A 16,953-nucleotide genomic window follows, 5' to 3' on the forward strand; every position below is an offset into this window, starting at 1 on the left:
AGTTAAGCATCCGACTCTTCCTTTCAGTTCAGGTTATAGTCCAGGGTTGTGAGATCAAGCCCCCGTGTCTGGCTCATGCTCAGCGCAGAATCTGCTTGGGATTCTCCACCTTCTCTGCTCACACTAGCACACACTCGAGTGCTCTCTCTCTTCTAATAAATAAATAAATAAAATCTCAAAAGCATTAAAAAAATCTTTAAATCACATATCCATAAAATCTATTTAGCCTAGTGAGTAATGCTCTGCACAAAGAAAAAAAAATCATGCTTATTCTGGGCATTACTATCTTACATGCTTCTCATAAGATTTTACTATTCTAATAATAAAAATACAGTAATAAATGTAGAAATGTGTAACAAAGATGCTATTTTCTTCAATCTTAAGCTTTCTCATCACCCTTCAAGCTTACAGCAATGTTCTTACTAATGAACGTACACATACAAGGCTTAGATTTTAAAAAGAGACCATCTATCCACAGACTATCTAACCATTTGACAGAAGTCCAAACACACAAACCAAAAAATCCATGAGCATCCATGGCTACCTTTTGACACTAAAGCTTGATTTATTAGTGTCTTGGGGAAGCTGATTTTCCAAGGCAGTGAGTTAGCACAGACCTAGCACTAAATGTAATTAGACTACCTTTATGCAATCTGAATTCCTTTAAAGTTTTTACCATTTTTTTTGGATCAGTTTATAACTGAATAAATTCATAGAACCAAGGCATATCTTAACATTACAAGGCCAAAAAGTATAGTAGCAATGATGCAGACTGTACTGCCCACCCCTTCTTTTTTTAAGATTTTATTTATTTATATATTTGACAGAGAGAGAGAAAGAGAGTGAGAGCAGAAGCACAAGCAGGGGGAGTGGTGAGGGAGAAGCAGGCTTCCTGCCAAGCAGGGAGCCCGATATGGGGCTCGATCCCAGGACCCTGGGATCATGACCTGAGCCCAAGGCAGATGTTTAATGACTGAGCCACCCAGGCATCCCTGTACTGCCCTTTTAAAAAAATAATTTTATTCTAATTTTTAAGTATTTTTGTACTATAAAACTATAGGTTTAATGTTCTATGACTAACGTAATGATTAATGTGTACATTACTGTTTACAGGATCACAATGAAAACACTATGGCTGCCTGCTTAGCTCTTCAGAAAACAACAAGTTTCTCCTTCAGGAAATAGTAGAAAAAATGTTACTCTTCACCAAGCTGCGTAATCATGTAGGATATAGAAAATTATGTTTTGCAGATGATCCAAAGATTACAGATTCCTACTCTAGTGAATCCACAACAATGACAAGAGGAGTTTTCATGAGAGGTAATCTTAAGATTTAGTAAGTATGTGTGGCTTGTTGTTATAGATTATAGCAAAGAAAATGGCAAAAAAACCTTGACCAACCAGTATTATGGCCTTAAAGTCTCAAGCAGTTACAACAAGACTTTTTGAAAATATTTATAACTGTAAAACTATTTCATTATTGAAAGCTAAAAACTGTAGAAAAAATACCCATACTATTACCTAGCTAGACTCATAATAAATACTGTATATATCCTATCGATTTTCAATGACTTTCTTAATTCCAATAGTAATTGCTAACTTTAGGAAATATTTTAAAATGTGTATTTTTAAGATTTAGAACCTAAGTATGAAACATTATTAATATATTGTACTTGTGCCATAAAAATTTCCTCTAGGTTGTGATAATACAGCTTCAGGTACTGAATGTTTACCAAATATAGCATTTTGGAATGAAGTATGTTATGAGGAACACAATATTGGTTTAAATAATTGACTTCTTTTCCTTTGTAGTAAACATTAGTGAAAATCAAGTGAGATAGAACTGTTTCACTATGCAATGCTGGCTTTTGATCTTTATGTTTCTGAAACACTGATTTTTATGTTCCAGGTTTCTTGAATATGAAATATTTTAGCTTATGGCTGTTGAGAGTCTACTTAGTACTAAACTAATAGGCTGGGACAGTGGTCCTAAGAGTTTTAGATTTTGGGAAAGTTTGAAAAACAAATTTGGGGGACTGATGCTAAATGTAAATCAACTGCCACCTACTATTATTTGTCTAGAAAAGACTCTTTTAAGACTAAAAATGTAAAAAAGACAATCTCAAAATGAAGATCTACTTTCCTAAAATCATGTTAACAACCTACTACATGTAACTCTTCCCCAGCTCTGGTCTCTATGTGTGCTCCTCTCCCGTGACCTCCTCCCACTTTTTTTTTTTTTTCTCCTTTCTCTTCCATTTTAGTGAAAACCAGTAAAAGCTTTATCATGCCTCAACTATCTTCTTTATCCACAATGAGTATAGTTTAGCAGCCATGGCAAAGGCAGTTTCTTTGTGTCTCAGAGTCTGAATTTATAGGTATTAATGATATTATGGTAAGGTATAGTTCAAAGAACATTGGATTAGGAGTTAGGAGGCCTGGGTTCTGTGTTTAGCTCTGATACTAATAGAAATAAGCAAACTTCTACAGTATTTTAATACCTTTTGGTCTCAGATTCTTCATTTCTAAAATGAAACAAATTAAGATTTACTGAAGTTCTAACATTCTATAAATAAAAATCTATGATTAATACCATTATTTCATAAAGCTGTTGAAATAATTATCCCCCAAAACTGAAGAATACTGGCAGTCTAAGGAGTTTATTTTAAAAAATTAAATAGCAACTCTAAAAGAATATCCAGTGTCAAAAATTTAACAAAGTCAACATATATCAATTAAAATCTGTTCTCTCTAACCCTTCTCCCCTAAATCTCTCTTTCTCTCTTAAACACCCCTTCCCCCCATTGTCAGGAAATAGCTGGGAATTCAGGGATGTCATAGCTCAACCATAGCCAAGATATGTCATAAAAACTTACCAAGCCATTGTGGAAATACTCCAGGAATATAGTTGCTTTTTCTTCATTTTTGAAATTCTTCTTTTTACAAGGGTACCCTGATATCCTTGCTTTGAGACTCGAGTCTGTCTTGTATTTAAAGGTACACATGCTTTGTTTTTTATTTTCTCTTCTCAGCTCCTGACATGATCTTAAGCACTTAGTTTCTATAAAAACTAAAGTGTCATGAAAGACTTATGGTTTGATTTTAAATGGAATGTGCCATCCTTTTTGAAGTCCTACATCATTTTGTTTACTACTTAACCACAGAAACATTGTGAAGCCTTAACCAGCCTATTATCAAAGCCTGTTCACTATCAGGAGAACTCTTTGTAACTGGCTTCCGTCACACCTTGTATCTGATTAACACACTATAGGATAACATAGAGCTACATAGATCTGCTTTGTGTTCTAACATAACTGATAGAAAACAGATTTTCCTTTCTCCTTTAATGTGACAGCCCCCTAATTGAGAATGTAATATGGTTTATTTAATATACTTCTTCATATTAAATTAAAGCAGATCTAGAGTAATTTAGTTGCTCATTAAGGTTAAGGTAATAGCTGCTAAAAAGATGCCTTTTTATAGCTTAGAAAAACTTATCTGATGATATGTACAGGATAAGTAAATATAGATATACACATAATTGTGTTTACACATACATAACAGAGTTGTTGACTTTTATGCACATACTACCTATTTCCCAACAGTACTATCCCAAGTTTTGTCCTGTAGTCTTGACTATGACATTTTCTAACCAGACCTCAAATATAATTATCTCTTCAACCTCTGCTTAAAGTGCTGAGGAGGCTCATCTGTGCAATATCATTTCAAATCTCATGTTCAGTAGGGACACAAAGTTAAAGATAGAACTAAATGAAATTTATTTAAGTAAGAAATCTTGATTTTTATCTTTTGTACTATGTTGGATTCTTTCAAATCCAACTATTGCCAATTAAAAAAACCAATAAAGCAACATGCATAAAACTAGCAAGGAATACATATACATATGATCACATTCATATCAAATATATATATACATATATATTCTATATTCTAACAAGCTAGAAGAATATCCTAAATTTCTGTCTTTCAGGTTTACACAGTATCAAAATGAACTCCAGAAGAGGGCTAACCAAATTCATCTCTCTAAACCCAATTTGATTGTATAGAATTGAGAAAAATCTAACTTACAAGCCTGAGCAATGAAAATTGGTACCAAGACTATAAAACAAGCAAGAACCAACACCATCTGCTCTGGAAAGAACACCTCAGTAGTTTTCTGTCAACAACTCACCTAAAAGTCTCTGCTCTCTGCCTGTGCCCAACCTGTAAGCCAGTTAAAACTGACTGCCATCTACCATTTTACCCAATCCCCACCCATTCTCTGCTTTTGAAAGCCTGTCCCAAAATAATCTGAGTTCTAATGTTAACCGTAATCCAATCCTATGAAAGTTTCTCTATAACTTCCCTTTCTAAGATGTTACAAGACATCTTTTTAAAGTGCTTTCCCTTGCTGGTAAGATTAATTAACTTCTGTAGGACACAGGCTTGTCTGGTAACTTTTGTGGGGACCATACCAACTGATGTCTTAGAGGTTATAGTAAACCTGCATTGGTTTATCTCATTCCAAAACACCAGTCGATTAAATATAATTTTGACTATCCAGGAATAAAGATAGCGCCTTGCTTTCCAAGTTTAAAATACTAAAACTAGTATTAATTCCAGGTTATTAAAATATACACAATCTGCCCATGATCATAACTAGATTTACTAAAAAAAAAAAAAAAGGCAGCCATTCAAAATCTGTGACACAAACCTGTGTTAGTATCAAACCACATGGCCTGTGCCTAGTTAGAAAGACAACAGACATCACTCTTTTACCAGAAAACCTAGGTACGTCCCTTTCCCCATAAATACCTTATAGATACAATGTGCCATTTGTACAGAACATCTACTGATAGGACCATAGAGCAGTACTGCTCCTGGACGGCAAGCTCAAGTCTAGAAGACAGTATCCTGGTATTTTCTAAAGTCTAGAATGTAAACTTTACATTCTAGGGACTTTGTGTTGTTGAGTTTTGTATTCCCTGTGTCTCAGTGTTTTAACACAGTATGTCCTTAATAAAATAAATGTTTTACAACCCAGTAATGTCAGTGGAGGAATTTGTTTACCAACTGGGGAAGAATTTATGAGGTTATCAAATACTTCATGCAAAGTTGAGGAAATACTGAAGGATAAAAATCTAACTGGGTTTTTAGAAGCTCTCTCTGATTAGAGGATTCTGTTCTTCCCTTCAGGATTCCCAAGGCTTGGAGGAGAAGAGACAACAATCAACTGCCATATATCCCCTTGGAAGACTAAGAACCTAGGCTCCTCTCTCCTTCTCTTGCCACTCCTCTCTGCATCTACTCCAATCCCTGCCTCCCAGAGCTACATGTAAGGCCTAGTCAGACAGGTGACAACTTGCTGATGAGTCCATAGAGACCGCGTCACCATATAATCCTCTAGGGTACAAAGAGTACTACTACCACACATCTGTTTCAAGTCACCAATTGAGAGCTTGGGCCCAGACACATTAAACAAATCATCACTAATGTAACATTTCCATAATTTGGGGGACAAGTTCTTTACTGCAGAAGGCATATTTCCCTAAGGCTTGCAAAGTATCTAAATGTTTCTTATTATTCCATGCTGTCTTGAATAAAAAAGAAGTTTGCTTTCTTAAATTGTCTTAAGCTACAAATATTCTCATTAGCTCTTTTTTTTTAAATTTATATTATTAGAGTACACAGTCATGCTGAGAATACTAGATATCAAAGTCCAGCGGTAAAAAGAATCTTAAGAGATCATCCACTCCCATTCTAGGCAGGTTTCTAACTATTTCAGAAAGTTGGATATTTAGTTATTACTAATGCTAACTGGACAGAGGCTTTACATTCTCCCTTGACAACTTATTTCTAGTGCTTCATCATCTTTGCTGTGTCTAATCAAAGTTTCTCCTGTTTCGAATTAAATCAATTTCCTCTTGTTTTACTCTTGAAAAAGATTCAGGACAAGCAAATAGCACCCTGAGTCATGATCAGTAATAGAGTCTGAGCTCAAAGAACTGGACTGGCAGCTATGTCATGTCCCAAGTGAACCTGAGAAGCTGTCATTTTACTAATGCATTAAAGAGGCCCACTCCTCAAATTTCTCCCAAATAAGGAGGCCTAGCAAGGTAGGAGTATAACTCTGGTCTGAGATTAGTGGATAAATTGAGTCCCAATTAAAATAAGTCACCGCAGATTCAGAACATGAGTAATTTAACAGATGAGGCACTTCTACACTAGAAAAGGCAGATTCCTGTTTACCACACTGTCCTAATCAAGGCCTTTCAGTTAATTACCCTATTTAGAATTGCTCTGACATGGAGTTTTAAAATGCCAAATTCAGCCATTTTGCAGGATAATTTTAAAGTAAACTGTAAATAGTAATATGTCTGGCCAAAATAATACTCCAAATAACTTTCCATAGTTAAATCCAAACAGTGAACAGATTATCTTCTAATACCATTTAAAAAATTTAAATGATCAGAAAATAATGTAGATAATTAATTGTACCAAGGAAAGAAAATGTTGGTCCAGATATGTAATCAATATATGAACTTCCCAACAAGGTCTGAGTTTTGTTCTAGTTTGAATAAAACTAGTTCTAGTGACCATCATGTGGTAGATGCTTCATATTTTCTCTAACCCTAACTAACAATAACTCTCTAATCCTCAGAAACATCATTGTATACTGAATCTTCAAAAAGTTATAAACTGTCTGAGATTATTCAGCAGGTGAGAGGACTAGAATCAGTTGTATTCTAGATGCAATACTCTGTTAGACCAACTTGCCATGTTATAGAAGCCAAAAGTTGAAAATAAGATAAAAAACCCTACCCAGATGAGAATTGGAGAAAAAGTTTTGGGAAGAAGCTGCTCCCAATGGTGCCGTTCCTTACTATCAAGCTAAAACTGAACCAGGCCTTGACACTCATAAGTGTATAACAGCATAAAGGTAAAGAAACATTCTTCCAGCAGAATGTGGGATGTTTCTAGCCCTTCTATCAGCTGTCCCTTTCCCCATAAATATCTTATAGATACAATGTGCCATTTGTACAGAACATCTACTGATAGGACCATAGAGCAGTACTGCTCCTGGACGGCAAGCTCAAGTCTAGAAGACAGTATCCTGGTATTTTCTAAAGTCTAGAATGTAAACTTTACATTCTAGGGACTTTGTGTTGTTGAGTTTTGTATTCCCTGTGTCTCAGTGTTTTAACACAGTATGTCCTTAATAAAATAAATGTTTTACAACCCATGTAAGAAACTTACCTATGAATATGACTCATGTCATGTAAGAAACTTATCTATGAATATGACTCAGTTGGGTAGCACAGCAGGACTTTTAAATCACATAATTCAAACACGAATATCTTTAAATATTGTATTTAATAAGTTTATTATTTCTAAATATCTTGTCAGACTAAAGTTTTCCAATGCGTGAAATGAACCTCCAAAATTACTTGGCATCATATCAAGTACTTACTTTGTTAAGTCTCATGTGGAGAGTCATAGAGAGATTAGGTGAACCTTCAGATTCCTTGTTCAAATTTTTTTAATACTAAGTCAAGTGATCAGATAGCAGCTTAGGGAGCCATATATCACCAGTTTCATTTTGCTGATTATTCTTCTTTGAAGATCTTATCAACAAGGTTCTTTGTAAAAAATAATTACCTAAATAATTTTCTTTGTTTACACTTTAACTCTGACCAGGATTTATAAATTCCTTTAAGGATGGTAAGATCAACAAAGTAAAATGAAGATTAAAAATGCTCACTGGATTTAGAAAAATGAAGGCCAGGGTGACTTTAGTGAGAACCATATCAGTGCAATAATGGAGGCAGAAGCCAAAATTGGTATAGGTTGAAAGGAGGATGAGGGGAAATGAAGTGAAGGAAGTAATATGTAGACAAGTTTTTCAAAACACTGGTTCTAGAGAGAGAGAGGGCGCTAGGATGGCCATCTAGAAAAAATAGGTAGACACAGGGTGGGGAAAATTACTGTTTAAGATGAGAGACTTTAGCTCAGAGTTTAAAAATAATTGGGAGTAAAATTTTTTTATCTTATTTTATTCTAAATATTTTTATAATAAGACTGAGCTGGCATTTTGGAACTATCACTAATTTACGTTCTAAACCAAACATATCTAATATGTAAATCTAAACATTATTGCCTTCCATCTACCTCTTCTCAAACAAGAAGGTAATTTTAAAAGTATGCTAAAAGCTATCCATAACAAACTGACATCTTTTTTCCTTTCCTCATTGCTTAAGGTAAGATAATCACAAACAGAACTTTAAAAAGTTTTTTATTCTTATACTATATACTTTATATACAACATTGACATTAGTAATCTACTAGAAAATAGTATATGAGGGGCACCTGGCTGGCTCAGTCAGATAAGTGTCCGAATCTTGATTTCAGCTCAGGTTGTGATCTCAGGGTCCTGGGATTGAGCCATGGGTTGGGCTCCACGCTCAGCAGGGAGTCTGCTTGGGATTCTTTCCCCCTCTCCCTTTGCCCCTCCCCTCTAAAATAAATAAATAAATCTTAAAAAAAAAAGAAAATAGTATATGAGCCATGAAATTATTCTCTAGGAGTAATAAATATTCTCTATTTATAAGCCCTGTGACCAGGGGCCTACATGTATGAAACATCTTACTGGAGTAAGAATTTAACATGTAAAATTCCCTTATTTTAATTTAGAGATCAAAGCCAAAATGCCAACATACTCATTTAGTTTTAAACCAGTAATGATAGGGGCACCTGGGTGGCTCAGTTGGTTGAGTGTCTGACTCTTGATTTCGGCTCAGGTTATGGTCTCAGGGTTGTGAGATCGAGCCCTGCATTGGGCTCCTCACTGAGCATGGAGCCTGCTTAAGATTCTTGCTCTCTCTCTCCCCCTCTGTTTCTCCCCCACCGCACACATGTGCTCTCTAAGGAAAAAAAAACGTTTAAACCAGTAATGATATACTCAGTCAAATCCAAAACGCAGATGATATCAAATAAGATCAATTTCTGAAATAAAATGCAGGAAACTGACAAGAAGGTACCTGATAGTGATTGTCTGATTTCATAATGAAATCACTAGCACAAATGCCAACTTAGAGGATTTCTATAAAGTTGTTAACTGATTTTTTAAAATGTTATTCTGATCCTTTAAAAAGCTTAAGTTAAACTTTGAAAACTACTGAATAGGCTATATTCAAGAAGCTTTTTAGGTGAGTCAAAATAAAAAGTATTAATCCAGTTCAAAGAAGGAAGCAAGCAAGTTTGTGCAGCAGTATATGCCATAAGTGAAAAACATTTAAAGTAATCTAGTATATGGCATATCCCAGGTGCAAGGCCCAAATCTAAGCAGAAGACTGTGGTGGGCAGCATGAGCATGATTTCTGAAGAAAAGTGTGCACAGAGAACGTGTTTCTAATCCAGGACTCAGATAACCCTTCTGATGATATTCCTTCAGTTATATGTCCTTTAAAAAGTTCTACAGAGGGTGCCTGGGTGGCTCAGTCGGTTAAGCATCTGCCTTCTGCTCAGGTCATGATCTCAGGGTCCTGGAATTGAGCCATGGGTCAGGCTCCCTGCTCAGTGGGGAGTCTGCTTCTCCCTCTCCCTCTGCTGCTTCCCCTGCTTGTGCTCTCTCTCTCTCAAATAAATAAAATATTAAAAAAATAAAGAGTTCTACAGTCATGAATAACATTATTTTTGTATGTTTCATCATTTCATTCCAAAGCAACTTACAAAACAAGTATATGCATATGACAAAAATCAAATCACTGAAATAATAATTGACTTATTAAAAAAGTTTAATGGCCAAATTATAAAACTGACTGTGTTGAGTTTTGGTAGGAATTCTCATCAAACCCCTGCTCCTATGCAATAATTTCTCTGCAAAACAGATGATTCTGAGATGACATGTAGACAAAAGCTAAAACTCTGAATACGTATAAAACCTTAAGGAGCCTAAACTTAAAAATTTGAAAGCCAAAGGTCTTAATGTTTAAAACATGAATTTAGTATCACTGTATTTTCAGAGATTTACCAAAATACAAGTTTGCATTTACATGAAATGCAAAGTTCTAAACAGATGTACAAAGTCTTCTTTTCTCCCAAATGAAGACCATTATTACACTTTGCATAAGAAGAAAAATTACTTACCGCTATAATATCCAATGTATTATCACAGACCTTTCGGATTTCATTATTTTTATCATGCATCAGATCTATGAGATATGCTGGAGCCTCTGAATAAAAGTGGTTAAAGATACAAACTGCATTTGAGATTGAGGCTATTCAAGCATATAAGAAAATCCCACATTTCTCTAAATTCAAATGCTGCCATGAAATCTAACTTCAAATTTTAAAATAGAATCATTAATAAAAGATGACCATAAACATTTAATATTTCATTTGTTTAAAAGACAGGGATAACAGAAATAAAAAAGAAGAGAAAAACACTAAATAAAAATAGATAAAGGAAAATAAAGCCAGTAAATCTCAGAAAGTACAAGGCCCTATTTTTGAAAACATGAAAATCATGAAAATAACTGAAGAGGGAGCTCTAGAGTTGTATTGCTATAAAGCTTTCTTGATCATGCTGGCCCACCTAAAGGTTCAGGAAAATTAATTTCACACAAAAATTTTTTTTTTTTTAAGATTTTATTTATTTATCTGACAGAGAGACAGCGAGAGAGGAAACACAAGCAGGAGGAGTGGGAGAGGGAGAAGCAGGCCTCCCGCCGAGCAGGGAGCCCAATGCGGGGCTTGATCCCATGACCCTGGGATCATGACCTGAGCCGAAGGCAGACGCCTAACGACTGAGCCACCCAGGTGCCCCAATTTCACACAAAAAATTTAACAGAAAAGAATCACAGTCATATCTTGTATATGGTTATTATGAGAACAGTAAGACATTTTCACATAAAAAATGGAAGCTATAACCTAATATTTCAAAAAGAAATGAAAGAATTTAAGAAAACAATAGAATATATGTAAAAGAACAATATAAATCAAAATTAGAAAACTCAAAGAAATAAAGTAATTCAGAAAAGAACTAAAAATAAAAGTGAGAATCATTTCAGATATATAAAAACTAAATTTATAGTAATATCTGAGTAAACAAAAACAACAGATGAAAGTCCAAGAGAAATGGAAGGTAAAAAGAAAGAAAATTTGTAAAATTTAAAAATAAATAAAAAGAAAATATGAGAAGATGACAAATATTGAAGAGAGGCAAAGAAGATCCAACATAATAGAAATTCCAAAGGAGACAACAAAGCAATTAAACAGAACAAATAACTAAAAACTATAATTCAAGAGAACTTTCCTGAAATGGGGGGGGGGGGGAAGAACTACATACTGAAAGATCACATTTGATACTTGGAAAAATCAAGCAAGGATGATGAATACCAAGTCAAATTCTAATAAGGTTACTTGGCTTTAAAAAAAACAAACATTCCTCTGGTCTTACTGGCAAAAAATCAAAGTCATTTATAAAGGAAAAAAAAGTAAATTGTCATCAGACTTCATGACAGATATCAATAATTAGCAGACTACAGACTTCACACTGGCATCAATTCAGGAAAGAAGACAATAGAAAAATACCTTTCAATTGCTGAGAAAAATAACTAGCAATCTAAAACTCCATATTCTGCTAAATTATTTTTTTTTATTTTTTATTTTTTTAAAGATTTTATTTATTTATTTGACAGAGAGAGAGAGAGAGACAGCGAGAGAGGGAACACAAGCAGGGAGAGGGTCAGAGGGAGAAGCAGGCTTCCCGCCGAGCAGGGAGCCCGATGCGGGGCTCGATCCCAGGACTCTGAGATCATGACCTGAGCTGAAGGCAGTCGCTTAACCAACTGAGCCACCCAGGCGTCCCCATATTCTGCTAAATTATTACTAAAGAAAAGATGTTAGCTATTTTCAGATAGAGATATATTTTATTATCCATAGATATTCACTTAGCAGTATAAGAGAATATAATTATGAAAGAAAATCAACTCAGAGAAATAGAGAAATGGAATTCAAGAAAAAAAACAGTAAACAAGGGAATAGGTCAACACATTATAAATCTTAAATAAGCACTGGTTTTTAAAAGGCATAACTAAAACAATAATTCATTTTCAAATGTTATAAAAATGAGGTGAAATAATTATACTAGATAGTAAATAACATGGAAGATGGAAGTGGAAACATTAGACTTAAAAGTAGAAGGATATAGTCCTTTAAAATTGGAGAGGATATATGTTGAAATTTGGGTTTAACTCCCAAAAGAAAAGAAATGGAATATATAAATAACAAGTAGGGGAAAAGGGAAGAATAAAGAAAAATCAATCAAGAAACCTCAATGAATGTAAAAAAGGCAGTGAAGAAAAACTTATGATCTCTAATACAGTCGGTCTTGGTTAAACTTGTATTTGAAACAGAAGCCACAGGTTTCCACCAAGAAACTTTAGCACATGCGTACAAGCAAATGACATTCTTTGTAGCACTGATTAAAATGCCGAAAAATTTTTTTATCAAATTTCACAGCAAGTAGCAAAGACAGAGGTTAGTTAGCCCACATCTTCTACTCATCAGGGCTACTTACTATTTTTCTTGGGGGAAAAGAAGGATATATTTAAAATACAGAAAAAAAATACAGAATGATATATTCTCAGGGGGACTCTAAAAGGACCAAGTCAAATTTGGCTCATTTTCCCATTCTGCAATTTTTGGGGTTGAATGAAAATTAATTGTTACGATAGCACTGGTTCTCAATTTCAGATTCTCAATTCCTATGAATTGTGCTGAGATCTATTTTAAATATTTCAAACTTCTTATTACTTAATATAAGTCTACACCAGCCATCTCAAACATCAGGTTTCTTTCATTCTGTTTAAAATGAAATAATGTTGGGACCCCTGGGTGGCTCAGTCAGTTAAGCGTCTGCCTTCGGCTCAGGTCATGATCCCAGGGTCCTGGGATCGAGTCCCACATCGGGCTCCTTGCTCAGCAAGGGGCCTGCTTCTCCCTCTGCCTGCCTCTGTCTCTCTGATAAATAAATAAAATCTTAAAAAAATATATTTAAAAATGAAATAATGTTGATCAAATTCTCTAAATTTAAAAAATGGGAAAAAGAAAGTTTATTGCTTAATAAATCTTTATTTAAAAATTTATCAGTCATAGCAAAAATCACAAAATGCTTAAAATTATGGTGAAATATTTTAATAATAATTTCTAATTATGTGACAAAAGACAAGGCATATTTAAATGTCATTGACATCAACAAAAATCCTGGTTTTTGAACAACAAAACATTGGGCAAAAGCACTCTAGCAATCTTTATAATCTTAAGGCATGGATGAAAGCATCAGATCTAAGTACTATTCCTGGTGCTTTTGTAAAAATTTTAAATCAGCAGATTTTTTATGTCCCATTCCCTCCATTATCAACATATTATATTCTTCAGAATAACTAAAAAGTACTCACTTCAGCTCCAATGGCTCAACAAAAATCGAACTTGGGAGAAAATAAAGTTACACTGAGAAGGAAAATCAAATGGAAATTGTCTTAATATTGTGACCTTTGATAATAAGGTACTGAGAGTACATTTTAAACAGACAGACCAGGGTTGAGACGCTTATTCACTTATGCATACTTATTCCCTATGTACTAGCACACACTATGTACTATAAATACTTCATTCTTCTTTAATCCTCAGAAAAAACCCAATGTGATGACATGTAAACAAAGGTTCTCTTTCAAAGAAGTTACCTAGGAAAGCTATGCTTTCTCTTTAATGTTTACTAACATGTGTTTCATGTTCAGAGATGCTCAACCCAGAAAAGCATATTAAAGTTTCCGAGAAGACCCTGTAGCAGGGAAGCCTGTTTAATTCAGTGTATTCCCAACTCACTTATCAAAGAACCTTTTTTCATTAAGCAACTAATAATAATAATAAAAAAAAAGTTCCATGGACCACCACTGGGGAAAGTGAATTTATTCCAATGATGTTAACACTGCTGAAAAGAGTGTACTGGAATTTATTTTCCTGAGGGAGTCAGTTTATAAGCCACATTTTAAAAATATTACTTTGTGATAAAAGAAGATCTCTCTAATGTAGCTGTTAAGGCAAAACAGTATTTGCATATTGATAGCCCATATCAAAATTAGTATTTCTCAGTTAGACTTGTTATTCTTCAGACTTGACTCTTGGGAGACTTTATATGGCTCCAGAAATTAATCTTGTCCTCAAAAGCAAGGCAATTTCCTCCAAAGATGATACTTAAAGCATGTGTCATTGGCTTTGAATATAACACTGAAGGAGTTGCAAAATGTTTTGAGCGAGGACCCAGATCATTAAAAAAAAAAAAGTCTCCCAAAGTATTAATTTTAAAAGGGTATTAACCTTTAGACACATGTGTTCATTGACCAAACAAGTACTAACCACATGCCAGGTACTATGTTAATTTTTGAGGATAGACAAAGATGAGGAAGACAAAGCTGGTCCTTAAGCTTGAAGAGCTCCAAATCTTTTGGTAAAAACAGGCATACAAATATACAATTTAAAGTTCTTTCTGGGAAGGAGGGAGGCTTAACTGCATTAGAAAGGCTTAACTGAGAAGATGGCTTATAAATCCGCCTTTCATGAGCTGAGATTATTAGGTTAAGAAAGAGACAAATGCATTTGAGGCTGCTAAGGCACACGAAGAGGCAATAGATGGGTCCTGTCTGATATGATGAAAAATTGTGGTGTGCTAAGAGAAAACTGTGTATTGTAGAGTTAAAGGGGGGAACTTTGGAAAAATAGATTAAGGTCAAGTTAAATTTAGATTTTTCACATGGGTAATGAAGAACTTTACGAGTGGAGTTCAAAAGTAAATTTTTTTTTTTTTTTGGTACACAAACAAGCAGATCACCATGATAAAACACACACACACACACACACACACACACACATTCAGCTAAGATACCACTTCCACTGCCAGCATTTCATGACATCCCCAGATTTGGTTATATATCCTCTCCTGTCCCAATGCACATACCTTCATGACATTAATACACTGAATTATAATTTTATATTTCTTATTTACTTGTCTATCTCTCCAATTAGACTATAAACTCCTTGAGTATAGGGACTGGCTTTTTTATATATCCAGCACTTAACAGTATCTGTTAGATGATTAGAACTTGGCAGATGTTTGCATTATGAATGATTATGTGTAGTAAAAGAGACAGCAGACACAAAACGTTCAGCTATGAGACCGGGTGGATGGTACTTTTGTTATCCACTATGAATATAGAAGGTAGACTGTTTTTCAGGAGAGGATATTGGTCTTATCGAGTATCCTTTTGAATGTAATAATGATAAACTATCACTGTCTCTGTTTGTTGGAAACAACTATAGGCACTTTAAGTCCATCAGTACTTAACAACAATCATATAAGGCAGGAGGTCTTCTTTTCATTTTAATATTATGGCCATTTTATAGATGAAAGATTTTATGCTTAAGGGAGGTTTGATAACTTATCCAAGGTCCTGCAGCTTTTAAGTGGCAAAAGGTAACTTAAAATTCGGACTCTTTGATTATAATGCTCTTTAGATAGGTGGAAGACATCCAGATGGCAGTTAGCAACAAATGCCTAGGACTCAAGAAAGACATTTTGAAGATATTAAAAACTTAGTAGACAGTTGGTAGCTCATGTCATGGGAACAGATGTATTTTCCCATGTAGAGTGAATATGGTAAGATTGAAAGAGTACTAAGGAAAGTCCTAGAAACATCTGATATTTAAGTTAATAGAGAAGGAAGTTCTGATATGTTAAGTTCTTAGGAATCACAGCCTGACAAGTTAATAGAATTGTTTGCAAGATTCTACCTATATACTGATTTGGGGTCAACAGCTTCCATGAAAAATATCTTGCCTTCTAAAATTATCTTGAAGCTTGATATTTTTACATTATTTGAACATATGCTAGAAAAAAATACCTAAAGATTCATTTTTTTCTGAGTATGTGAAATGTCATTATCTATTGAAAACATTAAAAGGATACGTGTTTCCTTGATTATGACATCTCTTGTGGCTTGGTGGAAAACCATCTGGTAGAAGACATAAATTATCTGACATACAAATTCATCATCTTCTTGTTGAGCTGAAAGGAAGCAGAACACTTCAAATGAAAGAATACTATAGTTATATATAAAACTGAAAAACATTGACTGGAATAGTGGAGAATTAGAAAACTAAAAGTGACAGGAGACAGGTAAAGGACAACCAGTTTACATTATTTATAATATGTGGGTGGCCTATGCAATTTATATCTTTATTTAGGTATTTTTTCTAAATTCCATGATGATCAGTGAGGAAATTTACACATATTTTCAGAAGTTTTAGTAATTTTGGTTACAGTTCAACTAAATAGGTTAAATTACAAAACAAAAATTAAATTACAAAAACAAAGATAAAAAATAAGATTTTGAAAAAGAGAAATTATATCAGCTCTGTGTTTAAACCAGACTAATTGAGACTGTCTTAAAAGATCAGGCTGTACTTAGGAAGAACGGAAGGACAAGACTGGTTTAAGAACACAGTAACAGTGCTTCTCTGTAATTCTCACTATATTTTGCCAACAGGTACAAAGAAATTATTAAATTAACTTCTATGTTCCTAATGTGAAATGGCAACACTAGTTTACTAACACTTGTTCGTTTTTGGTTTGGTCCATGATAAGAATTTCTAAAGCAATTCTAATTTGTGAAATAAATCTGGTTCTGTCTATATAATATTAACTTTACATGAGAAAAACAGTTCTTAAAAAAAATATCACATCTTCTGAATTCTAAGTTTTTGGTAGAAAAACTACTATAAAGGTGTATTATTCTTGAATAATGTTAACAAAATTAAATTTTACTTACTGTCATGAAATAATAAGTTATTACAGTTTTAATCAAATTGATTATAATAGTAAAAATAATGTTATAT

The 16,953-nt window shown here is 34.0% G+C and overlaps 1 protein-coding gene across 1 annotated transcript in view; it reads right to left on the minus strand.

Annotated features, from left to right (window-relative positions):
* Positions 1-16,953, minus strand: part of KIFAP3 (kinesin associated protein 3) — a 149,087-nt gene that overhangs the window by 43,244 nt on the left and 88,890 nt on the right. The window contains exons 14-15 of the mRNA XM_081824584.1: positions 16,025-16,123; positions 10,147-10,232 (exon numbers count right to left, since the gene is read on the minus strand). Of these exons, the coding sequence (XP_081680710.1) occupies positions 10,147-10,232; positions 16,025-16,123 (185 nt within the window). The remainder of the gene's footprint in view (positions 1-10,146; positions 10,233-16,024; positions 16,124-16,953) is intronic.

The sequence above is a fragment of the Leptonychotes weddellii genome, chromosome 6 (assembly GCF_054177405.1).
Source record: "Leptonychotes weddellii isolate Sample4059 chromosome 6, ASM5417740v2, whole genome shotgun sequence".
Lineage (NCBI taxonomy): Eukaryota > Metazoa > Chordata > Mammalia > Carnivora > Phocidae > Leptonychotes > Leptonychotes weddellii.